Raw genomic sequence first — 26,844 nt, forward strand, 5'->3', positions numbered from 1 at the left:
ACACTAGAAAAACTAGGGATAGTAGAAACAAATCTCAACACTGTAAAAGCTATACATGCTAAACCCAAGACCAAAATCATTCTAAATGGAGAAAAACTGAAGGCATTCCATCTACGAACTGTAGTAAGACAAGAATACCCTTTTTTTTTACCACTTTTATTTGATATAATCCTGGAAACTAGCCAGGGCAAGTAGACAGAAGAAAGAAATTAAAGGGATACGAATAGAAAAAGAACTCAAATTATTACTATTTGCCGACAATATGATTCTATATTTAGAAGACCTAAAAAATCCACCAGAAAACTTCTAGAATTAATGAATGAAATTCAGCAAAGTAGTAGGATATAAAATTAACAACTATACATCAAATTCATTCCTATATATCAGTGATAAAGCCACTGAAAAAGAAATTAGGAAAACTACCCCATTCACAATAGTGTAAAAAAATAAAATAGAATATTTGGAATCAATATAACAAAAGAGGTGAAAGACCTCTACAGTGAAAACTACAGAAAACTAAAGAAAAAAATTGAAGACCTTAGAAGATGGAAATATCTCCCATATTCTTGGATAGGTAGAATTAACATTGTCAAAATGGCCATACTACCAAAAGCATTATATAGATTTAATGCAATTCCTATTAAAATTCCAATGACATTCTTTGTAAAACTAGAAAAAGCAATCATGAAATTCGTTTGGAAAAAAGAGACCCAGAATAGCCAAAGCAATCCTTAGGAAGAAAAGTGAAGCAAGAGGCATCATAATACCAGAACTTAAATTATACTACAGAGCCATAACAGCAACAACAAAAAACAATGGGATGACACTGGCACCAAAACAGACATATAGACCAATGATACAGAATAGAAGACATAGAGACAAACCCATATAAATACAGTTATCTCATACTAGACAAAGGTGACAAAAATACTCACTGGAGAAAAGATAGCCAATTCAACAAATGGTGCTGGGAAAACTGAAAATCCACATGAAGCAAAATGAAATTAAACCTCTATCTCTAATCTTGCACAAAACTCAACTCAAAGTGGATCAAGGATTTAGGCACTAGAACAGTGACCATGCATTTAACAGAAGAAAAAGTAGGTCCAAACTCTACCACCTCAGCTTAGGAACTGACCTCCTTAACAAGATTTCTAGAGCACAAGAACTATAAGCAAGAATCAATAAAAAGAGTCAAACTAAAATGGTTCTTCACATCAAACAATCAATAACATGAAGAGTGCCTACCGAATGGGAGAAAACCTTTACCACACATACACCTCAGAGCATTAATCCCCAGGATATATAAAAAACTCAAGAAACTTAACAACAGGGGCTGGGGTTGTGGCTCAGTGGTAGAGTGCTTGCCTGGCATGTGTGAGGGACCTAGGGTTTGATTCTCAGCACCACATATAAATAAATTTAAAAAATAAAGTTTCATCAACAACTAAAAAAAATTAAAAAACAATAAAAACACCAGAAAAACAAACCAATCAATAAATGGGCTAAGGAACTGAACAGACACTTCACAGAAGACATACAATTGATCAACAAATATGTGAAAATACATTCAACATCTCTAGCAATTAGAGAAATGCAAATCAAAACTCCAATGAGATTCTATCTCACTCCAGTTAGAATGGCAACTATCAAGAATACGAGCAACAGGCCTAGGGACATAGCTCACTTGGTAGACTGCTTGCCTCACATGACCAAGGCCCTAGTTCATTACTAAGCACCACAAAAAAAGAAAAAGAAAAAATATGCAACAATAAATGTTGGCAAGCATGTGGGGGTAAAGGTACACTCATACATTGCTGGTGGGACTGCAAATTGATGCAACTACTATAGAAAGCAGCATGGAGATTCATAAGAAAATCTGGAATGGAACCACCATTTGACCCAGTTATCCCACTCCTAGGTTTATACTCAAAGGGCTTTAAATCAGCATAATACAGTGATGCAGCCACATCATGTTTATAGCACCTAAATTCACAATAGCTAAACTACGGAACCAACCCAGGTGTCCTTCAACAGATGAATGGATAAAGAAAGTGTGATATATATCTTCCCAATGAAGTATTACTCAGCCTTAAAGAAGAATGAAATTATGGCATTTGGTGGCAAATGGATGGACCTGGAGAATATCATGCTAAGCTAAATAAGCCAATCCCAAAGAACCAAAGACTGAATATTTTGTCTGATATGCAGATACTAATTCAAAATGGGTTGGCGGGGGTAGGGAAGAATAAACATATTTTCGATTAGACAAAGGGCAATGAGGGGAGGGGAGGGTTATGAGGGAAGAAAGGATAGTAGAATGAATCAGAAATTATTACCCCAGGTACATATATGATTACATCACATATTCTACATCATGCACAACCAAAGAATGAGAAGTTATACTTCATTTATGTATGATATGTCAAAATGCATCCTACTGTCTTAGATAACTAGTTAGAAGAAAAAAAATTGTTAGAACTAAAAAATAATAATTAGTTATTGAAACTACATATATAGAAATAATAGTTCATTAAAATTGATTTGTCTAACATTACCCAACTGGTATGTGGTAGATCTGAACATGAGTTATTTAAAATAAAAACAGTAGTTCTGAAAAAAAAGAAGAGGGATGAGGATGTGGCTTGATGGTAAAGAGCCCCTGAATTCAATCCCTGATACAAAAAAAAATTATATATATATATATATATATGTGTGTGTGTGTGTGTGTGTGTGTGCATGTATGTATGTATATATATAAAGATATACCTAAGATATATTACTGAGTTAAAAAAGCTTGTAAATTCTCACTTGCATTAAAAGCCTGTTTTAACATATATGTCTATATAAATAGGAAAATGTCTGAAAGAATACATATCAAAAGTAACAATGATTGCTTATATTGGAAATGAAGAGTGGCAACAGGAAAGAGAAGGTTCTTAACTTACAGTTAGTTTAATTTTAACTTACAATCAGTTTAATTTTATCTACCCACATATCTTTTGGTATGTATGTCCGAATTCTGTATTGTTATATAAGCATTCACTACTTTGTAACAATGTTTTCTTAAAATGTCTAATCTTATAACAATAAGGCAAGATTAGTATTTAGAAATCATGTGGATTTAGAATACATCAGTGACTTAAATAGACAACGATAAGCTTAAATTCCTAGGCTGGGGTTGTGGCTCAGTGGTAAAGTACTTGCCTAGTGTGTATGAGGCACTGGGTTCAATTCTTAGCACTGCATGTAAATAAATAAATAAATAAAATAACAACTAATAAAAATGTTTTTTAAAAAGGCTTAAATTCCTTAATTGAAAACAAACAAAATGAAACAATATTTCCTCTAAATTTATATATATTTGGATACATAAATTACACACATACATTATTTATATACACATATACATGCACACAATGATTATAATGTATTCGTACATATAAAACAAATAATTTTAAGAAAAAATGAAGTAGAAAAGTAAGACACAGACTCTTTGGGGACGATTTTAATTTATGTAAGAACATGACATCTAAGTAAAGAACCAAAGGAGATGAGGGTATGGGCATAAAAATACCTGCAGAATAATCATTCTAGGTAGAAGAAAAAGCCAATCAATCCCTAAAGCAGAAGCGTACTGATATGTGATATAATTGAGGATCACAGTGGGGATGTATGAGGTTTTTTTTTTAATCTTTTAAAATTGTTTTTAGTTGTCAATGGACCTTTACTTTATTTATTTATATGTGGTGCTGAGAATTAAACCCAGGACCTCACACAAGCCAGGCAAGCGCTTTACCGCTGAGCTCCAACCCCAACTCCATGGGATTATATGGTTTGAGAACAGTAAGTGATAAGAAAGTCAGTAGGAAATGAAAGTCAAAGATGTCATGGTCCTCAGGACTAGTGAGACTGTAAAGAGCAGAAGAGGATTAGAGTAACATGATGTAACTGAAATTATAAAAGCAAAGGTTCTGGCACTTGTGTTGACTATATAGAGAATAGACTATAAACAGAAGTTGAGTAATCCAGGTGAAACACAAAACAATGGCAGGGACCAGTGGAGCAGTAAGGAGTGGCACAGTTGTGATGTACTTTGAAGGTTAAAAAAAAACCAAGATTTTTTCATAGAATGGCAGAGAGTTATGACAGAAAGGAGTCACGATGGATGAAGATGGCTACAGAAGGAGCAAATTTTAGAAGATCCTGATCCAAGAAAACATACATAGTGGTAACTGAAGATCATTTCTTCTCTCCTCATAGATCAGGGTTCTATTTGGAACATGATGAATTTGAGCATTAGACAATCAAATGGAGTATATTCAAGTCATAGTGGAATGATCATACTTAGACTATTTAAGTACTCACCACATCAACATATCAAAGCCTAGGCATAGAATAAACAAGTAAATGTCTACTACCTGACATATTTTAATTCAGAAAATAGATTAATAATAACATCTTTATAAAAGTATAAGTAAAATTCCTATAATAAAATGTCTTTGGTTTATACCAACATTTATTTCACACATTTCAAATACAGAATTATCTCCTGCTCTTATTTCTTAAAAAATGTTACATCCTATCTCTTTGTTAAAGTTATATTTTATTCTTAAAATAACCATTCCAGATGATACTATCATTGTTACTAAGCTACAAATACTGCTGAATGAAGTTTTAAGTAAATAGATACCTTGGGTCCACCGTGGTCTCACTAATGGCTTGAAGCTTCTCCTGCAGAGAATAAATTTCTGCCCTATGATTTTCTTCAGTTTCTTTCAATTGTTTGCGCAAAAAGCATATGAAGTTTTCTAATTCTTGAATTTGTTCTTCAAGTTGTTTAATTTTTTTGGTATCTTTCAGAGAAGATAACAGGAAGAGAAGACAATACACATTTCAATACAAACTTCTCAGTGAAATAACAATCATTTTATTTCAATGTATAAAAATATTTATTCTTTGAATAATGTTTTGAGTGAAACTCAGGTTTTAATTTGACTCATTCTGACTGATGAAAACAAGAAAACAGTGTGATTCAAGATCATTTCTCCTATCCTTATGGTATAGTATCTCTAAATTCAACAATTTTATATCTTTAAAACAATTCAGAAACATGAAACAAAAGAAGTGTTGAAAAGGGACCACAGGAGAGTAGTTAACACCTTTCACTTTCCTCTTTTATTTTTATTTCTTAAAAATGCTGATAATTAATCACTAAACTAACTTTTTTGCCAATTAAATGAGCCATTAGTTAACATGCAATTTGGGAAATAGTGGACAGACTACCTCAAGAAGATATCAATTTAAAAAAATATAAACTTAAAATATTACTATATTCAAAGAACCCCTGAAGTGAAAAGGCATGGTATTATCTGATATGCTTGAAATTCTATTCTGTTCACCAAAGCAATTACAATAATAAAACTCATTCCTAAAAGCAAAAGTGAAGGCCTAGAGATACCTTGAACACAAGAAGTCTAGTTAACTGGCCAAATAATCATGAAAGAAAAACATTAACTGTGACTAATTGTTTATGGTTCATTGTATGGTCCCTTAACATTGTTACTTCCCATTATGCCATTTTGGTCTTTTAACTCACTCTCTAGTTTCCCCTGATAACTCATTCTTGTCCTTGACCTCTTGTCCTTGACATTCATGCTGATTATAAATCTTTACCTCATAAGTAAATTTTTCTCCCAGGTTTCAGACTTCTATTTTCAACTAACTCCTATATATTTTTTCAAAGTCAATAAGTATTCTATTCTTAACTCAATATATTTAAAACTGAATTATTATTTTTTTCACAAATTGGTTCCTTTCTATGACTAGAACCATCCTCTAGTTTCTTAAGCTAGAAACTTGGGCATCATTCTTAATTTCTGCTAACATTAACGACAAACTAGAACCAAACTCTAAGTGTTGAACTTAACTTTCTATCATACTCAATTCAATCTGGCTGGTCGTCCCATCAATAATTTCATCCCTTCCAACTGATCCTAATGGTATCAACTTAAAATAAAAATCTTATTGTTACTCCCACTATTTAAAATCCTGCTGTAGGTCTTATCACCAATAGCATAAAACATAAACATGTTTCATCAGAGTACATAAAACATTTCCTGATCAAGCTCCTTCCAATCTCTCAGTTTTATCTAGCTAACACAACCTGAACTCCCAGTTCTCCCAAAAGGATGCAATCTTAGATAGAGCTCAATGCTTAAGACTCCATAGCCTTCCCCAAATTTCCAACCCAGTTACTCCTACCCATACCCTCATCCTACTCATCTCCACAGGAAAGACAAAACTCTTTTTTCTCCCTCCATTCTTTACATTTCAGAAATTTTCAGTGTATTTTATATATGCTTTCCCAATGGATTATAATTTCCTATGGGAAAATGACTCAGTAATTTTAGTTTTCTCTAGCACTTGAATGAATATCCAATGTTTATATGAACAAATAAGACTAGGGCTTAGATACACAAGTCACCTTCCCCTGTGAGTTCTAAGAACAGAATTATGAAATGGTGGACTCTAAGTGATGCTTCATGGTAATTATAAGTCAGAAACTATTTACCTGTTTGTGTTTTTACATTCTGTAGTTCTAACTGGTATATTTTCTGAAGCTCCTTGATCTTTTCCTCTTGAGTAGAAATAAGCTCCACTTTAAGATTGCAAAGAGCTTTATCTTTTTCATTTTCCATATATTCATGAACCTGATCCACGTCAGCTGAATAAACCACTGAAAGGCATATGCACTGAGCTATCATCTGTAGCCTTAAATCATTCTGAAAGTGAATATATATTAGAAAAATTTAAAATAATTTACTATAAAATAATTTGCTTTTTGCATATACTAAAACAAGAGGAGAAATAATTTATAGTTTAAAACTTCATAAGAGAACCAATGACATTTTTTCTTCATTCTTCATTCAATTATACTTAGCTACTTCTTTTTTCAAGGAGAGTAGTATCATTACCTCAATTTTAGAGCAAATTCTGATATTTGGTATAGCTTATGATTTCTCCATATTGGAGAGTCTTTATTCTGACTGTCTGGGAATGCTCCCTACAGGAACAAGTTGTCTCTGCAGGAAACAGCCTAGAGCCTCAACATTTTAGGATATTTAAAGGCGAAAACCACATCCAGATTGACTTGGCAACCAGCAAGCAAGCAAGCAAGAAGTAGTACAGAAGCTGAATAAAGCCATTAGCGAAACAATGCAATGTCTTCATCAAATTTTCATTTCATTCATTTCTCCTGGGATTTTTTCATAATCATAATCAAAAGAGAAATGGATCAAAGTGACCCTAGTTGAATACACATTAAAGAATGGCTACTAACATCTAATCAATTATTCCCCACAAAGGTACACTGCCCAAGGAAAGTGGGAACCAAAGAGAACAATTTTACATTGTGCAAGAATTGCTATTCTGTATTGCAAGTAGGCTATGCTAGGCAATTAGTAATGTGGTACAGTGATGGGACTTTCCTATGGGAGAAGCTCTTCTTACGTAATATGGAGTCTCAGGGTAAAATGAAGTCTGTTTGGTCATTGCTTATATAGCCTGGCCTATAACATTCCCCACTGGTTTTATGGAACTAATCAAATCATTAATTAATCATCATTGGTTTACAGCTACTGTAGCGAGTATGGAGGACCATCAGTTTTACAGAATGTATTTTTTGTTTTATATATCTTATTAAATAAACAGTTAAAGATGCAGAGTCCAATTAAAAACCCTAAGAGGACTAACAGCAATGGATAGGCTACAGCTGTGTAAGAGTAGTTAGCCAAGGAGACCAGGAGAACAAATTTTCATACCAATTTCTCTCATGTTGTCTTGGCTCTTCCTTATCTTTCTTTTTATTTTCAAATAATATTTTATTTTCATGGCACTGGGAATTGAACCCAGGGGTGCTCTCTACCTGTGAGCTACATTTCCAGCCCCTTTTTTTCAATATTTTCATTTTTATGTGGTACTGAGGATTGAACCCAGTGCTTCACATATGTGAGACAAACGCTCTGCCACTGACCCACAATCCCAACCCCAGCCCTTTTTAAGGCAAGGTCTCAACAAGTTGCCAAGGTTGGTCTTGAACTTAGAACCCTCCTCTGCCTTAGCCTCCCAAATAGCTGGAATTACAGGCATGCACCACCATGCCTGGATTTAAAATATTATTTTAAATATGGAAAAATGCAAGCAATAAACTCGAAACCCAAATTAACAAGTACTATAACATTTTCTCTATATTTTTCATTCCCTGTACTCCCCATAAACTTCTATGTTCTCATCACTCCTTTCTCACAGGCAACCATAATCATAGATTGGTACGAATCCAGTCCAATTCTTACATTATCACTTCTCATTACAATACATTTTGCATTCTCAATGCACTGTATATTTTGTATTTTTATGGACTTACACAAATGATATTAATTTTACAAATTTATTTTCTCATTCAATATGTCTGTGGTATTATTCCATGTAGGTAATGGGGGGTTTAAAATCCAGTACCACAAACAAACAAAAAAATAAACAGCATGAAGGCAACAGGTTAATTCATTTTAACTGTGGTATTATGACTATACCAAAATTTGTCCATTTCCTTTCAGGAGATAAATTGGTTTATTCCTAATTTTTGGATAAATGTGCTAATTTCTTTCTAATTAGTGGTTCTCAAATGTAATATGCATCAGAATCACTTGGAATGCTTATTAAAACAGGTTACTTTAGGAACCTAACCCAATCCCCACAGTTTCTGATTCAGGAGAGGTCAAAGAGCTTTGAATTCTAACCCGTTACCAAGTAATGCTGGGCTTCTGGTCAGGAACCCCACTTTGAGAACTACTTAGAAATATAACTGCTAGGTCACAGATAGTGCATTTTTAACTGTGCTAGATTTGATCAAATTATTTTTATATAACAGTACTAATTTACAATGCTACCAGAAGGTTGAGTACTTATATACTCACATCCTCACCATTCTTTATATCAGACTAACTTCACCAACCTAAATGGGTATAAAATGTTATTTTATTTTTACACTGAATAGTAAGGTTGAAAGAATATTTTCATGTTTATTAGATACTTTGATTTGCTATTCAGGCACATGTCTTTCACATCTTTTGCCCATTATTATTTTGTTTTTGGACCTCTTGTTACATTAATTGTTCTTTCTATATTCTTGATAGCTTTTGTTTGCAACTTACATTCATGGCAAATATCTAGTCCCAGTCCTCAAATCTGTTTTACATCATTGTTTTTAAAAGATACAATAAAAATTTTAAATGTTTTCCCATGCTTTGTCTTTATTAAAAGTTTTCCCTATCTTAAGATTCTATTTTCTTCTTATGTGTACATTTTTAACCAACCTGATTTTTTTCCCTAAAGTGACAATGATCTAATTCCCTAACTTCTAACCTCTAGTATCAAAAGTCAATTGTGCTCAAAACAATTTTATTTTTTTCCTCCCAAACAATTTTGAATACTCTAAGCTTCTGCTAATTTGGTTTATTTTTTGATTTCCTCTGTCTCTGCTCAAATATCATCTCACCAAAGTAGTCTTCCTTGACCTACCCTATGCAAAAAAAGCCCTACACTTAGGGAGATCTTCTTATCATACTGTAATTTTATTCATAGCACTTAAAACCACCAGAAATATTTGTCTGTATTTTCTAATGTTCATTTAAACCCTAAAAAGTAAACTTTATTCTTCCTTGACCATTTTCATTCACTGTTAAATTATGAATGACTTGAACAGTGCCTGGAATGTAGTAGAGATTCACTAAGTGATTCATTGACTTGTAGGGCCTTCTTGCTAAATTTTTACAAGATACAGATCTGTTCTGGGCTTTTCATTATATTCTACTGATCTACTTAACCATCCTGGCATTAAACCATATTGTTTATAATGATTTTGTAATAAGTTTTGATAACAAATACATACTTTTTAAGATTGTCTTGAGTATTCTTGGCTATTTACTCTTCTATATCAATTTTAGAATCAGTATTCCACATTCATTAAGAAACCTTATTGTAATTTTGACTAGAACTATTAATTAGGAGAGAACTGATATTTTTCTTTGTATCTTTCCATTATGGATATGATATGTATTAGCACACAGTCAGGTCTTTGTGTCTTCAATATTTTATAACTTTCTTAACAAAAACTCAAAACATCTTATTATCTTGGATTTAAAGTTTTGCCTGATCTGCTCATATTTTTTCTCATTTCCTATTCTTGTCATATTGCAAGAACTGGAGAAGCATTCACTAAGAACTACAAAACCATGTTGCAATAGTAATGTTGACAATTGGTATGTATCCTAGTCCTATACTTGATTCTAATGGAAATGCTTCTAAATTTCACCATCAGAAATATAATCTGTCAACATTTTGATGAAAATCAGCATCATGACTAGAAAATTTCCGTGCTATTCCTGATTTCCTAAAGCTTTTTTTTTAACTTATAAATGGGTTGTCAATTTTTTTATGTATTTTTTTCTGAGATGCACTAAAATAATCATGGATTTTGTCTTGCTACATAAAAATGTAGAGATTACAGTCACAGATTTTTTTTTCAAATGTTTAACTATTTGTCCACTCTTGGTATAACTTGCTAATATTTTATTTGGAATTTCTGCAACTACACTTACAAGTTAGATTACTCTACAATTTTATTTTCTTTACAATTCCTATCAGGACTTCATATTAATATTGGCCTTCTAAGGTGAACTGGGTGGTTTTTCTTTCTTCAGTTTTTCTTCTTTCCTTTGTTTTTCCATTCTCTCTTTAATCCTACTTTAGTGGACAATTACACTTTTGTTCTTGGAGAGTTAATAACAATTACTTGTAAAATGGTCTTAAGTCTAGCATTTTGGTTTGAGATGAGGCAAAAGGGAAAACTTCTGACCACTACTTCAACTCTTTAATGATTACTGACTTATTCATTTCTATTTAATGGTTATTTGAACTTATTCATTTCTATTTGCATTAGTTCTGGTAGTTTATATTCTTCCAGAACACCATCTAGAGTTTGCTTATATTTTCAAATCTATTGGCAGAGATTATTTGTAGCATTTTTTATGACTTTTAAAATTTCTTGTGGTACCTGTACTTATGTCCTTATTTCATTCTTGATTTTGCTTATGTGTTTTTCCCCCCTTGGTCATATTTTCGGAGATCTAATACCTGTAAATAATCTTTTCAAATAATAAACCTCCAAAGTTCTTGAAAAATTTTCCCACTTGTTTATTACAAGTTCTCTTATTTTTGCTCTTTATTTCCTTCCTTCTACTTCCTTTGAATGTAGATATTCTTGACACTTTTCTATGCTGTTTAATACTTAACTCATTTCAATATCTCATTTATTAAATTGATAGTATTCTAATTTTATTTATATTGGTCTTACACATTTTTGGCTAATTTTGACATTTATTTTACATTAGGTTTTTTGGTTTCTTTGCTTAGATTATTTTTCTCAATTTCTTAATTACACCTGTGAATTATCTACTTCTATTTATGCCATGTATCTTTTTATCTTTGGAATGGTTAGGGCTTATAGAACAATGCTAAATAGCAAGCGACAAAAGCTATTCTGATTTTCATTCTAACATGAAGGCCTATCCTGATTCACAGCTGATTCTTGATAAAGCGGCTTTGTTTATTTCCCCTATTCACCCCTCATTCATCCATTTGTAAAACATTATTAACTGCTGATCATGTGCAAAACATTATTCTAGGTACTAGGGATATAGTAGCTGTCTATATAGCCTATATAGTAGTGTCTCTTCACTCACAGAACTGATATTATGGTTTCTCTTGAGGTTTCTAAGTTCCAGTAGATGTTTCTAAGCTCAGTATCTCTTCCAATACCAATAATTACCTCCAATTTTAAACACACACAATTGAATTTATGGCTTCTCTCAGCATCAATAACTAGCCAATATCTATAATGTTCCTGCCACTCCTTATTTCTTGCACCCCAATGTTGAAAAGACTCTTTGATAATATGGAATTATACTCCAAAACTATTCATTTCTTTCTTTTCAGTTAAAAAATTATTTTTTTCTTTTTCTTTTTTGGTACTGGGGATTGAACTCAGGGCACTCGACCACTGAACCACATCTCATCCTTATTTTGTATTTTATTTAGAGAGAGGGTCTCACTGAGTTGCTTACTGCCGCACTGTTGCTGAGGATGGCTTTGAACTCACTAGCCTCCTGCCTCAGCCTCCCTCAGCTGGGATTATAGGCGTTTGCCACTGCAGCTGGCCAGTTAAAAATTTTTAACAGCCACATTTATTTTGGTTTCAGTGAGATATATCTGCTCTAATTACTAAGTTTAATACTGAGAGTAGGAGTATTTTGTTGCCTCTGCAGTATTTCAGACAAGTAAACAGTATCACTATGTAAGTCACCGCTCAATTTCTTCTGTGAGCTTCCCTCCACCTGCATAAATACCTTACTCCCCCCTCTGTATCAATGATGGGGTTTATTTTAATAATGATAAATGGGAGCAATTTACAGACTTGCTTTTCTTCACTTTGTTTAGTTAATTTCAAGGAGAGAGTATCTAAATACCATTGCAAGTATCTTCAATACAGAAACAAAATTCCTATTAAGAAAATTTCACCAATTTGACAAATGTGCTTCAAATTCAGGTCTTCTTCGAATAATGCTTTTTAATAAAATTTAAATTATGTCTGATATTTTTTAGGAGTAATTACCACCATTTATAGTTTTAAAAACAATTTGCAATATTTAACATAGCAATAGTAGTTAAGCAATTTGAATTTCTTGGGTCTATTCAAGTTATTAAAAACGTAAAGTATGACCACATTTTATAAGATCATCAACATGAACATGTCATTAGAAATAAAAACAGAAAACTTTCCGATGACTTCCTATTGTACTTAGGGATAAAAATCTAAACTTACAAAGTCTGTAAGGCTCCCTATGATTGAGTTTCTTCCTTCTTCAAACTCTTTCCAAACTCAACTACATAGGCCTTCAATTCAGTTCCTCAAATTTACTCATGGTACAACTGCTCTAATTTCCATAATGCAGCCTCTTCCCTCTCATTTGAATCTCAGTTCAAGTGTTAATTCCTCCAATCTCCAGACCACCACCCACCCCCACCCATCATTCTCAATTTTTTTTGTGAGCTTTCCTGTTTTATTTTATCACGATACCGTGTTTTATTTCTTCATAGACTGTTAACAATATTTCTGTCTTATTTTCTCATTTATTACCTGTCTTCCTCACTGAAATATATACTCCTTAACTTCTTCTCTCTTTCAACACTAAACTCTTATATCTGCAAAAGATATTTATTACCTAAGTTTTAGAAACACATAAGTTTATTTAGCAGGCTACAGTTGTGGCTCAGTGGTAGAGAGCTTGACTAGCATGTGTGAAGCACTGGGTTAAATCCTCAGCACCATATTATAAAAAAATAAAATAAAGGTAAAATGTCCATCTACAGCTAAAAGATGTTTTTAATTATAAAAAGTTTATTTAGCATTATCATACTGAAGATACACATCAGACTTTTCTGTTATTTCTAATATGAATAGCTGACATAAAAGGAAATAACCTATTATTTTATGTGTTTTATTTCTTTAGCTGTACAGAGAATTAATACTATTTTTTTCCTCCTCAGGTATAAGACTCAAAAAACTCTAGGGCTTAAGTGTTTTTCTTGCACAAAGGAAAAAGAATTTATAACTATTGAACAACTGCATAAGGTTCTAAAACACTCAAAAGAGTTTGTTTACAATTGTGGAACCTTGAAAAAGACCAGTATGAAATAAAAACTCTAAAAGTCTTTGAAATTGCTACAAAATACTAAGTTATAAAATCAATTACTTTTGTAAAGTTGAGATTCTAAACAATATTATTTAAACTATTGTCTTTACAAAGAAAATATTGCTTTAATTTCTGAGCAGAATACATAATAGATTAGCTAAAAGAAAAATAGTTTAAGAAAAAAATAGGAAAATTAAATGATAAATGATAGATCCAAATGAGAATTACATAATTCACTTTCATTTTCTTTTACAAATTTGTTTTAAGAAGGTGAAAACTCTTTTTAGCATGAAATGTACATTTTCACTGTGCTATACCATATGTAAATAAGTAAACATACCTGTTCTGATTTAAGTACATAAAGTTCCTGATGGAGTTTATCGTTTTCACTTGATTGATCTGTCCCAGGTGAGGACTCATTTGTTACTGATGGTGAAAATAACTGTTCTTGCTTGCTTTCTCTTCCAATAGCCACATTTTCAAAAGAAATTTTCTCTTCCACTACTGTTTTTGATTCTTCTCCAAAATCTTCACCTACATTAGATAATGATCCTTGAGAATCCTTGTTTATAATAGTTACTATTCCATCTTGTAAAGGACTTAAATGAACATCACACATGTTTATATTTTCTGCTCTATGATGGTTAATTAGGAGTTCTAGCTCTTGACATCTCAATAGAATTTTCTCTTTTTCTTGCTTTAAAGATTTGACTTCTTCACTGAGAAAATTAACCTCACCATGTTTCTGTTTTAATTGTTCAAAGAGATCAGACAGTTTCTCTGACAATTCTAGCTTTTCTCGCTTGGTTACCTCAAGTTTTTCCATAAGTTCTGTTGTATCTTTCTCAACAACTTCACAGATTTCTAATGCCTCTGCGACAAAAGCTTTGTCAGTATCAAGCATGGCACTTTTCACTTTGATTGTAGCTGGATTTATTCTTTGTAAATGAAGCTCTTCATTAAGTGCTTTAAGTTTACTTTTATACTCTAATTCTTGTTTGTTTTTACTGTCTTCTAAATCATCTTTTACCTTGAGAAGGCAAGTATACTCCTCCTGTAACTCTTGATAGTTAGCTTCAAAATTTTTTTCAGCAAATGAAAATGTACTTCTTTGATTTTCAATTTCTTCATTTAGCTGAATACACTGTTGCTTGAGGGCCTCATTCTCTTTTGTAAGCATTTCCATTTCTTTTTGCCAGCTGCAATCTTTGGATATGGACTTGCTGGAGTCAATGAAAATCAATTTTTCTTCTTGTTCAGCAGGAACATAAATTTTCAACCTGTCCTCAAAAGCTTTTTTCTCATTTATAAGAATGTTATTTTCTGCTTCAAGTTGTGAAAACTTTTCTTTAAGGTCATCCTCTTTTTCCTTTATTTGTTTCTCCAATAATTCAATTTTAAGTTGTAATTCCTGAACTTCTTGTTCAAGCGTACCTTTTTCTTTTTTTTCTTGTCTTAATATTTCGATTTCCTCTTGGAGTTCATGCATCTGAAGGGTCATTTCTTCTGATTTTGAATCCATGATGGACTTCTGTAAATCTTTTAGTTTTGAAATTTCCAAAACCAACTGATTCTGCTTAGTTATCAAATTATCTTTTTCAAATTGCATTGTTTCCATCTTTTGACTCATTAAATTTTGTAAGCCATCTATCTGCTGTTTATAGTGAATGCCTAAGCTATCTTCAAGTTTTTCAATATTTATTCGATGTTCAAATTCTAAATCATCTTTTAGTTTCGAAAGTTCTTCTTCATGACTAAATAGGAGCTGTGTTCTCAGCCTCTCTAATTCAGCTTCTTGTGATTCAGCCATTCTGTCTAATACAGCATTTTTTTCTTTTTCCAACATTTCAAGTTTTATCTTGTAATTTGTAACTTTTGCTTCATGTTTTAACTCTAGTTCTTTCCTAGATTCAGATGCCAGAACAATCTCAGCTTTTAAAGTTTCCACTGTACTAAGGGACTTACGTGCTTCATTCAGTTGACTTTCTTGTTCAGCTATTATCATTCTAGCTCTCTGAATTTGGTCCCTTAAAAAGTTCAATTCTTCAAAAAGGTCATCAAGTTGTCTCTGCAGAGTAGATTTTTCTCCTGAAACTATTCCTAGTTCTTCTTGGAGTTTTTCCTTTTGCGCATTAGTATCTTGTAATTTCATATTCAGTTCATTTATTGCCACGTTCATTAACTTTATTTGATCTTCATTAATTGTAATATTTAAATGTGATTTTAAAACACTCTCAATTTCTTCCTTATGTTGTGCTTTAAGTTCCTCTATCTGTGACATGTGTTGCTTTATTAACTCTTGTTTCATCTGTACTATCTGTTGCCCATACATTTCATCCATCTCTGCTCGGAGTTGTTCTAATCTTTTCTGCATTTCTTGTTCCACCATTTTCTGTACCACATCAGATTCAAACTGGCTATCTGTGTAATGATGTGTTTTCTGAAGGTCTTCAACTGTACCCATTAATTGTTTTATTTCTTCAGAACATTGTCTTTCTTTTTGCTTAGAATTAGCCAGCTCTAATTTCATACTTGCAATTTGTTCTTGTAATTCTCTCATTAATTTTTCAGTGGCTGTAACTTGATCCTTTAGCTCAAGATTCTTTTTTTCTTCTTCTGTTATTCTTATATTTAATGCCTGGATGATCGCCTCCTTTTCTTGTAATTCTTTTTTATTTGACTTTTCTACTTCATCTTGTTCCTTTAGAAAGAAAAGAAAATGAAAATATAAGAATGACATTTTTAGCTTCTGGCAACTTCTTATGGGTGTCTCCTTTTTATAAAATTCTATAAAAAGCAACTGTTGGGCCTGCCCCCCCCCCCCATTTTTCCCAGTACAAGGAGACCTAGGACTCAGTACATATGAGCAAACAATATAACAGTTTTACCCTTCTTGGGAAGAAATTTCTCTTACACTGTGCTGTGATTAAATATTTAAATTTAAAAATGCAATCTAATTTGCCTAGCATGTGTGAGGCCTTGGGTTTGATTTCTAGCACCACCAAAAAAGCAAAACAAAACAAAAACCAGTCTGACTAAAATATCTATATAAACTATCACATTTTCATTTTTCTTATTAACTGGTCAATATTCTAAATATAAGTATTTCTGATGGCTAGTTATAGTACTACATACTATCTAGACACTCTCAGAAGACACAAAAATATAAAAACCGGTCCTCCCCTGGATTCCCATAAGAAACAAAATAAATAAATAAATACCGGTCCTCCCCTGGATTCTAGTGATTTGAAGGTATTTCATGGACAAGTGCTATAAAATGAGAACAACAACAAGAACTAAAGTGGATTCCTTAAAGTCTTCCTTAACTTTATTCCTGGGGTTTTAAGTGAGTCAGAAATTTAGGGATATGCAATGCTTAAGTGACTGAACAATAAGTGACACCTAAGACCACTACTGTATATTTACAGCATACCAACTTGGGCTTAGACCCACAGTTCACACAGAAAGATAAAAGACCATCAGATAATTTTCCCCAGTTCCTATCTTTGGAACTGGAGATTAGGCTAAGACAAGACATATTAATGCATATTCATTAAACAGTTAAGAGCTATAGTCCCAAAGCCAAGGAAATAAGTGAAATCCATATAACTGATGAAAATATAGGTAAGGAAGTAAAGTTATCTTAAGGAGACACGAGTCCTTGCCAAACAGGACTTTTAGGCGCCTTGAATAAATGTACTAAGAAAATGTAGGCATTGATCAATTGAGTATAGTTCTTGGAAGAAGACCAATGCACCATCAACCTTTTAGAAGTCTGATCCCTCTCGAAAAACCATACTGAATGCAGAAAACAATGTTGGGAGTTACAGCAAGGAGCATTTAAGAAGTTTAGTCTACAGACATGAACATTACTACTCTGAGATGGATGTAACAGGTTATCTCAACCTCATGCCACTGAACATCTGATTCCTCCAACACCCTTTCATCTAATACTTAATAAACAACTTTTTAAATTATTACCTGGCTTTTAAAATTCATCTGTCCATAGAAAGAATATAAAATCCAATGAGCTTAAAATCTGAAGTTTGTGATAATTATTTCTCATTGTAAATTCACAGTCTTATATTTAGACTTAAACATTAACCTCTTGAACTAATTCACCTCTGATATAGCTCAAGAAAAAAAAATATGACTTCTGAGCCTAACAAATAAAGGCCAAATTTTGCACTACATAAACCAAGGTTATCTTGTGCAGCCTCTTGAGTGAGACTATGAGCTGTTGTCTGAGTGTCACATATTCCTTTTCCAATTACATCATATGTTATTACCAAGTGCTGAGCCTTCTTAATTTCTACACTAGAATGCAACATTAGTAAATTAGTGTAATCTATTAATCCTGGTATTTCTATCTGTACAATAAAGATAAATTTCCTCTATCTCCCAGAACGTGTTTGAGGTTAAAATAAAATAATTAAGGTATTTTATTTTTACTGAGCTTTATACAAATATATTCATATACTAGAAAGAAATTTATAAATCATTTGGAACCTATATAAAATGTAAAATCAGGACTGGGGCTGGGTCTCAGAGGTAGAGTGTTTGCCTCACACACATGAGGCACTGGGTTAAATTCTCAGCACCACATAAAAATAAATGAATACATAAAGATATCTTGTTCATCTACAACTAAAAAAATTTTTAAAAAAGTAAAATCAGTTCATGATGGTCAATTTTAGCTAAACTGTTAATAACTAGTTTTGAAAAATTTTAACATTGATATAAAAATCTGTTATAATTTTATTTCCTGATTTTCTATAAGATGAAAGGAACACTCCTCATAAAAGAAAATAACTTAATTCAACACTGTCCAACACCTAATATGATAACCATAATTCTTCATTCAACTATTAAACACCACAAATTCACAGTTTTCTTTGTTTAGCTTTTTTCAAATTACATGGTTTTAAATCACTTGTTCTATGTTACAAAACTGAGAGCCCTTCAGTCAAGGAAACCTCTATTTTTAGAACTACACCTGAAAGAGTGGGGAATAATATACTTCCTGTTTGTGACTACTATAACACAGGAGGTTTGGAGGATTAGGATAATGAGCCTTTGACTATCAATATAGTTACTTCAGGTGCTCTGACAGAACTACTTCTCAAAGGGATTAAATTTTTTGAAAACTGAGAAATTAAAATATAATAATAAGAACAATAAAAGTATTATTGCTAACATTCAAATAAACAGTTTATTTTCATTACTAAAATGAATTACATAAATTTTAGATTATCTGAAATTATACTGCCTAGTGACAATAAGAAATAATAAAATCCTAGATCCAGGCACTTTCAACTTAGGCCTCGATTGTCTTTCTACTCTTACCCTCCAGAAAGACAATTCCAAAGCCTATTGCTTTCTAAGTAAATTACTTTTTGCTCCCTATACATTTTCAACATTTCAGCCTGGGTCTTTATGCCCACTCCATACCCCACAAAGAATATCCTGCCTATCTCTATTTGTCATGAATTCATAAACAATTCTCTTGATTACCAAATAGGTATTGAATAGCTGTTCCATATATTATACCAATTTATGGGTAAACAAAATATAAATAACACATTATTCCAATTTATAGATCTATCTCAAATATTACTTCCCTGCTGATGTCTACCCTGAATCTTTTCCTCATAATTCAGACCTCGTCAAAACATTCATAACACTTGTTACCTGCACTTACTTTTTATTTTGTGGTAACTTGTGTACATGCCGCACCTCTCCATGGGTTCAGTGAAGAAAGGGGACATCTTAAGGTCCGTCATATATCTTTTGCAAGGGTTACTACAGAATAGGTATTCTGTAAACACTTGCATAATCTTTAAATTACCTTAATTGAAAAGCATGCCCTTCTCATAATTTTAATTTGTACATTTCCTATTTTTCAAAGAGGAGTCTCTGGAGTCAGATAACTGAGCTTTGAAATCTGGCTCTATCAATACATCACTTCTGCACCTGGATTATTTCCTTCATCTTGCATTGTCTTGGTACCATCATTTGTAAATGATAAAGGTACCCTTATCTCATGGGGTTGTAGTATTGATTCAATGCATTAATATGTGTAAGAGGCTTTGAATACTGCCTGTTATAGAGTAAGTACTTAATAAGTGCTAGTTAAGGCTTTTGTTATCCAAACAATATTCTTGTCTTGGTAATTTCTCAACTTCCTGTAGAATCTTCTGGTTTATAAAATATGCTGTATTATATGTATTCTCCATCTTCATTGTTCCCAGATTCTGTATTTGCCTACTTGCTCAAATTTATTTGAAACCCACAAATCCATACCAATGGTGCTTTCATAGACATTTGAAGACACACACAGAGTGATGGAAAGAAATTTGAGTTACTGTAAAATGATGTTCAGCTACATTCAAACACGGTGATCACACTGCCTTGTTTCAGCTCTCACAGAGCAAAAAAGAGGACAGAGATGGCAAGGATCAGAGTGTAGTGTAGTGCAAGGAGCTCAGAATTTCAACTCTGGCACCTGTTAATGGGGAAGCTTCAGGCAAATCACATCTGAACTTCAACTTCTCAAAAAAACAAACAAAAAAATGGAATCTACTAGCATGAATTGCTTTTAAGATTAAAGATTACAATCCATGTGATACATTTCCTACCAGGAGCACTTATTGACTAAATAATTCCCCCAAACTGGAATATAACTCAAGTGAATAAAAAGAATCAACCACAATTTTTTCTAGTTTAAATTTACAAATTTTCTTTTTCAGAATTTTATAATCATGGCTAAAATAAGAAGAAATACATTTAGTTGGAGGAAAAAGGATAAAAATCCTAGTCATAAAAATAGATTCTCCTGAGACTTTAGTTTAACATAGGCAGATCACTTTTAAGGAGCAGAGTAATGAGTAGTATCATCTTTAAAACTATTACTACAAAATTCTCAATGTTTTTGAAATATATTATTTTATATACTCAAAGAGTTTGTCTCAATTATGAAATTTTGGGTGCATATGCATAAAAAAAGATAAACACCTCCATTAAAAACTTTAACGTTAATTACAAAGCTGCTACAAGTAGGTTGACTTCCTTAAGACACACATACCATTTCATATACTTTAATTTTCTCCTGTAAGAAATTAATTTGCATTTTGAAATCTTCTTTCTTTTTTTGATAATCTTCTAATAGATGGTCTTGTTCTTCAAGCTGTTGTTGATGAGTGAGAATCTGTTGTTTGGCTTGCAGTAAATCTGCAGCTGTGTTACTGCGAGTGCTGTTTCGTAGAGTTTCACTAGCCTGTAACTTGAAAATAGAAAGAAATCTCAAAATATTAAATTTTGAAGTGACACTTTATTGTACCCTCAGCCCACAGGGGTTCTCTGGAAACTATGCTCACTTCATCGGCTTACTATCTCAGTCAACAAGTTTCCATGCTGTCAACATGCTGATTGGCTCATTACCCAAAGTGCACATGACCTAAGAATTTACCTTTCACATTATAAAGCTGAGAAGGTAGGAGAAATAAGACAGGCAGACAGGCAGAGAAAAATGCGGACTGAAAGTTCTTCCTGGATTCTTGATGACTTTTCAAACTCTAGTTCCAATTTCTCTCAGAGTTCTGATTGTATTTCTGCCCTTAAGTTCTATAAACAAGCCTGTATTCTTACCTTAAATTCCTCCCTTTTGTTTAACGCAATTAGATTATAGTTCCAACTAAAGATAAATGGAATATATCCAGTTGTCAGTCTAGTTATAATTGAGAACCTAATTAACATAAAACCATACCAGGGTTGGAAAAAGTAGGGTGTAACTGCAGGTTAAATTTCTGCAAAAATACACCTGATAAGACTTTGTAGAATTTTTAAATAGAGACAGGGAAGAAGTACAAAGAAAACAACAGCAAGAAACTACCCAAGAAGTATAAATTAAATTCTTGATTAACATAACACTTATTCACTAGTTTTTCCAGTACGAATAAACAAATGGCTTTATAACATATTTGTTCTAGAAAGTGAAAAAATTTAAAAATTCATTATAAAAATCGAGTAAGTCTTGTTCTACTTGTAATACTTACTTGTTGGAATTGAATCTGCAATTTTTGACTTTGCTCCGTCAACTCTAAAAATTTTGTCACCGTTTCGTCCCTTTCCCTTCTTGCCTGTTGTAAATTGGCGGTGAGCTGTGTGATAATACTATCTCTTTGTTTAACTGCTGCTTCAAATTCTTGTAACTAAAGGAAATCAGTGAAAATAATTACATTCTAGGCTTATATTTTACATAAAACTGGTTATCATTGTTACAAGCAACTTTTTAAAAAATATGAGATTCAAAACACATCAGTGGAATTCTTACAATTTGTATGCTATCTCCCACATTTGAAAGCTATAAGCTTTAAGAAATTTGTTTTACTTCCAAATCAATCTGAAAGAAATTAATGTGCACATGCAAAAAATTTTCACTTGTTCTGGCTTTTCTATATATCTAATTCTAGAAGCAAATGCCTTTATATTGGGGAGCTCCCCCAATCTGTTACCGGGCAACACCACCAACTTGTTTTTGGAGAGGATGAAACTGAAATCTATTCTGTCATCCTCATTAATATCCCATTTTCATCTTGATTCATAACTGATTACTTAATACAAGAGATCTTACTCTAACTGCAGATTTACAGGGACTTGCTGACATTCTTAATGGGTTTAAGTCATCATTTTAAAAAAAAATATGATTTATACCACAATTTTCTTTCAGGCTCATTAGAAAAACATCTGTCCTGAAATCACTGAAGTTATTTTACTCTATCTTATTAAGGTAAATAAACAAAGTAACATACATGTTACCCCTATTAGTTGAATTCTAGGTGTAAAATGGGATTCTTAATACTATGTGCAAGAACCCCATTTTTCTCATGAATGAGATAATCTTAAGTTAACACCTGTAATTCTCATTAAATAAAAAAACTATCACTAAAATTTGCTGGAGGGCTGGGGATGTGGATCAAGTGGTAGTGCACTCGCCTAGCATGCATGAGGCACTGGGTTTGATTCTCAGCACCACATAAATGTAAAATAAAGATATTGTGTCCACCTAAAAAAAAATAAATATTAAAAAAAAATTCCTGTTTTTGTTTTTGTGAGTAGCAAACAAAGGCCACAGAAGGTAAATGAACCTGATGCAATCCGTCAGTCACATAGGTGGCCCTCATTTCTTCCAGTTCTCTGTTCAGTTCTTCGGGCTCATGTTCAGGTTTTCCAACTAAATCGTTTTCTATCAACTCTAGGTGAGTCTCACTATAGTGTGCGCCTTGTTCAGAATAAGAATCAATGACACCAAATTCTTCTTCCTAAATTAATCCAATATTTTTAATAATTCAGTACTAGCAACATTCCTGAGAGAGGAATTCGAATATTGAATTCCATAGCAAAATCCACTTTAAAACATCACTCTTCACTTTGAAGTTCACTTCTATGGTAATCTGGTTTGCTATTAATGTGATATTACCCCTAAACAGCATATCTGCAAATTTTGTTCCAATTCCATGTTATAATAAAAATGAGGTAACTTTGTTTTGTTAAGCAGTAAAGAAGATCTAGTAACTTTTAGAAATCACATACAGAAAGAATTACATACAGGAGAAAGCTTGGTTAGTAAGTCAAATGGTTTTAAATAATAAAAAATATTAGTATCATGAGTAGTTTTATATACTGTACCATTAATAAATTGGTAGGCTTTCCTGTTTTCACCACATTACAGCAATCATTTACCTGTATAAAAACAATTTCCTGATATATTATGATAGACCAAATTTTATTTACCTAACAATAATATTTCTACTAACTGTGTATCTTTTACATCTAGGGAAAATGCCTTAATAGCAAATCAAATATGGTAATTATATTTAACTGAAGTATCTAAGAGGCATATCAAATGCCAATCATTCCTCAAACATCTAAGTTCTTACAATGCAAAAGACACTTTCATTTAAGTTAACTGAAGTTCTAAGTGCAGTTCCTATTTAGTCTTCAGAAAGAAAACTAAAAGCTTCAAGTTACTAGATCTTCTTTTACAAAATGCTTCCTTAAAATTAGCTAAATATATTTTTAAAATTAAGCCTTATTTATTTTCAAATAAAACCATTTACTGGTATAAATTTTATTAAAGGCTAGTAAGCAAGCCAAGGGAAATAAAGAGGTAAAGAACACTCCCCTAAAAACTTTCCTCTGGGTATAGTACTATTGCTAGTCATGCATATCCAGACAGATGTGGGGGCTTTCTTTAACATATCACCACTTGTCTGTAGAACAGATATTTTGTAGTAAGAGAAAGGAGGATGATAGAATATGTATATAGGGTTTAAGGAGTGGGAAATTAATTTCTTATCAATTAATCATTTAATTGCCTTTTTACCACTAAGAATACAAAAACCAACTTCATTCCTGCCCACATTCCTGCCCATATCTTAAGCCTTCACAATTCTATGTTAATAGAACCCAGGAGAATGAAATTGTTAACATTGAAATATGTAGGACAGACTAGTCAGAATGTCTAGAGTTAGGATTAAGTCTGTATGAGCCATGACACATTAAAAAGTAAAAATCCTAGGACTGAAGATGTAGCCCAGTTGTAGAGCATCTGTCTAGCATGTGCAAGGCCCAATACCCACAACTGCCAAATAAAAGGGGGAGAGGGTCCTAACTAAGAGACTTTTAAAAAATCAGTTTGATTCCTCTACTTTTATTCTAAGAATAATCTCTGAGAAATAAAGCTAAAGGGAAGGCAAAAAACAAGTTTTGTTAACACATTATTGTAATTGGTGAAAAACCACAAGAATGTAGAATACTACTTCTAGATATAAAGTCACTTGTGATAATTTTCAAATTATAATACTTCTAAATTTCAATTAGTTTTTCATGACTCAGAAATGACACATTCTAATTTTAGTACACACTAAAATTTCTATTTTGAAGTAACAGTGTAATAAAATGAATATTTGTAAATATCATCAAAGATCATGTCAAATACCATGTTATCAGTATTACATAAATTATTTATCCAGTATAATAGTTATATCTAATACCTCTATAGCAAATATTCAGTTAGTTCTCCTCTAATTCAGTTTAAACATATTTATAATGCCCCACAATGAGTTGGTTAGGATCTATCTCCAAGTACTTTCTGGCCATCATGTTGCCCATTGTTAGTTCTCCTCTAATTCAGTTTAAACATATTTATATTGCCCCACAATGAGTTGGTTAGGATCTATCTCCAAGTACTTTCTGGCCATCATGTTGCCCATTGTAGAGTTGTCTTGAAGTGCCTGGACTGTTATGATCTGCTCTGAGTTCGCTGTTTAGCCCTGAGTGCTAGTCACAATGCAGCAGGTTGAAGACAGCCTACTGGAGGACTGTCACAACCTTCATAACTAAGATTCTCAACTTCTTATCTAAGATTTTTTTCATAAGTTTGCAGAAGAGTTCTCAAACTTCACCTCACTCTCCTCCATTTCATTCTTCTCATCCTCATCTTTAGTTAGTTGCAGGCCTTCCCACCAAATTCCCCAAGCTACAGCATATAATACTCATCAATATACAAACTGAAAGCCCTGTTTCTCCACTCCACAAAAGCAGAGTTGCTATCTGATCTTTGCTCTCATCAGTGATGAGACCTGAGTCTCCTTCAGGCAACAGACATTTTTGACAGAAAAGTGATCTCACCTCCAGACTGGGAGGTATGATAGTCAAGCAGCTCAGAAAGGCATCAGTAGTTATTGGGAGTCCTCAGAGCTTCTAGGTTTTAGAGAGTTTAAGAGAATGCCTCTGAAATTTTTTTCCCTGTAGTTTTCTTTATTTTGTGCCAGCTCAGAAAAAAGCTCAAGGCAAATTTTAACAATGTCTTTGTGAATGACTTTCAAGATTTTTCTCTGCTGAAGCATTTTCTTGGGAGATGTTCAGAGGCAGGTCCTCAGAGAACCACACCATGGAAAAAGTTGAGATAATTCTGCTTTGCAAGTACAAGGCTAGCCTGAGCAACTTAGCAAGTAAGTTTCAAATAAAAACAGCTGGGAATGTAGCTCAGTGGTAGAGCGACCCTGGGTTCAATCCCCAGTAACAAACACACACCCACACTCAAACAACAAAAATAAAAACTAATATGTTAATTTAAGAACATAGTTTTTTGAGCTGGGATTGTGGCTCAGTGGTAGAGTGCTTGCCTAGCATGGGCAGGACCTGGGTTTGATTCTCAGCACCACATTAAAAAATAATAATAAAATAAAGGCATCGCGTTGTGTCCATCTACAAAAAAGATTCATATTCATTCTCATTCTCTCTCTCTCTCTCTCTCTCTCTCTCTCTCTCTCTCTCTCTCTTAAAAAAGGACATAGTTTTTCTATTAGAAGCCTACAATAAATTCAGACTTATGAAATATACTAAGTTGCTTAAACATTCAGAGTAAAGAATAATTTTCCATGTACTCTAAACTTGGGAGCAAAGAAATGACAATCATATCTAAAAAGAATAAGATAACAAAGTGATACTTATTGCAAACATATAAAGAAGGCAGGTATTTCTTAAGAGACCAATGCCTATTGTATAGTTTATGACCTAAAATAAAAATCATCATTGGCAGGCATGGTGATGCACACCGTTAATCCCATCTTCTCAGGAAGCTGAGACAGGAGGATCACAAGTTCAAAGATAGCCTGGGCAACTTAGTGAGAATCTATCTTAAAATAAAACTGAAAAAGGGCTGGGAATGTAGCTTGGTGACAAAGTGCTTTCCTAGCATGTACAAGGCCCTGAGTTCAATGCCCATGCACACGCACAACACTACAGCAACATTAATTCCAATAAACATTTATATATATGTGTATATATATGTATGTGTGTGTGTATATATATATATATATATATATATATACACACACATACATATATATACACACATACATATATATACACACACTAGTATTCAAACATTTGTAAAAAGCATTACTATAAAAATCATACTAATTATAAAATTTTTACTGTGTTAAATGGCTATCTTAAAATGGTCATG

The 26,844-nt window shown here is 32.7% G+C and overlaps 1 protein-coding gene across 1 annotated transcript in view; it reads right to left on the bottom strand.

The window, feature by feature from the left end:
• LOC143389077 (A-kinase anchor protein 9-like) overlaps positions 1-26,844 on the bottom strand; it is a 73,001-nt gene that overhangs the window by 24,946 nt on the left and 21,211 nt on the right. The window contains exons 4-10 of the mRNA XM_077108301.1: positions 23,499-23,552; positions 22,958-23,131; positions 21,866-22,021; positions 20,896-21,093; positions 14,152-16,512; positions 6,575-6,785; positions 4,694-4,856 (exon numbers count right to left, since the gene is read on the bottom strand). Of these exons, the coding sequence (XP_076964416.1) occupies positions 4,694-4,856; positions 6,575-6,785; positions 14,152-16,512; positions 20,896-21,093; positions 21,866-22,021; positions 22,958-23,131; positions 23,499-23,552 (3,317 nt within the window). The remainder of the gene's footprint in view (positions 1-4,693; positions 4,857-6,574; positions 6,786-14,151; positions 16,513-20,895; positions 21,094-21,865; positions 22,022-22,957; positions 23,132-23,498; positions 23,553-26,844) is intronic.

This window comes from Callospermophilus lateralis, unplaced genomic scaffold, assembly GCF_048772815.1.
Source record: "Callospermophilus lateralis isolate mCalLat2 unplaced genomic scaffold, mCalLat2.hap1 Scaffold_43, whole genome shotgun sequence".
Lineage (NCBI taxonomy): Eukaryota > Metazoa > Chordata > Mammalia > Rodentia > Sciuridae > Callospermophilus > Callospermophilus lateralis.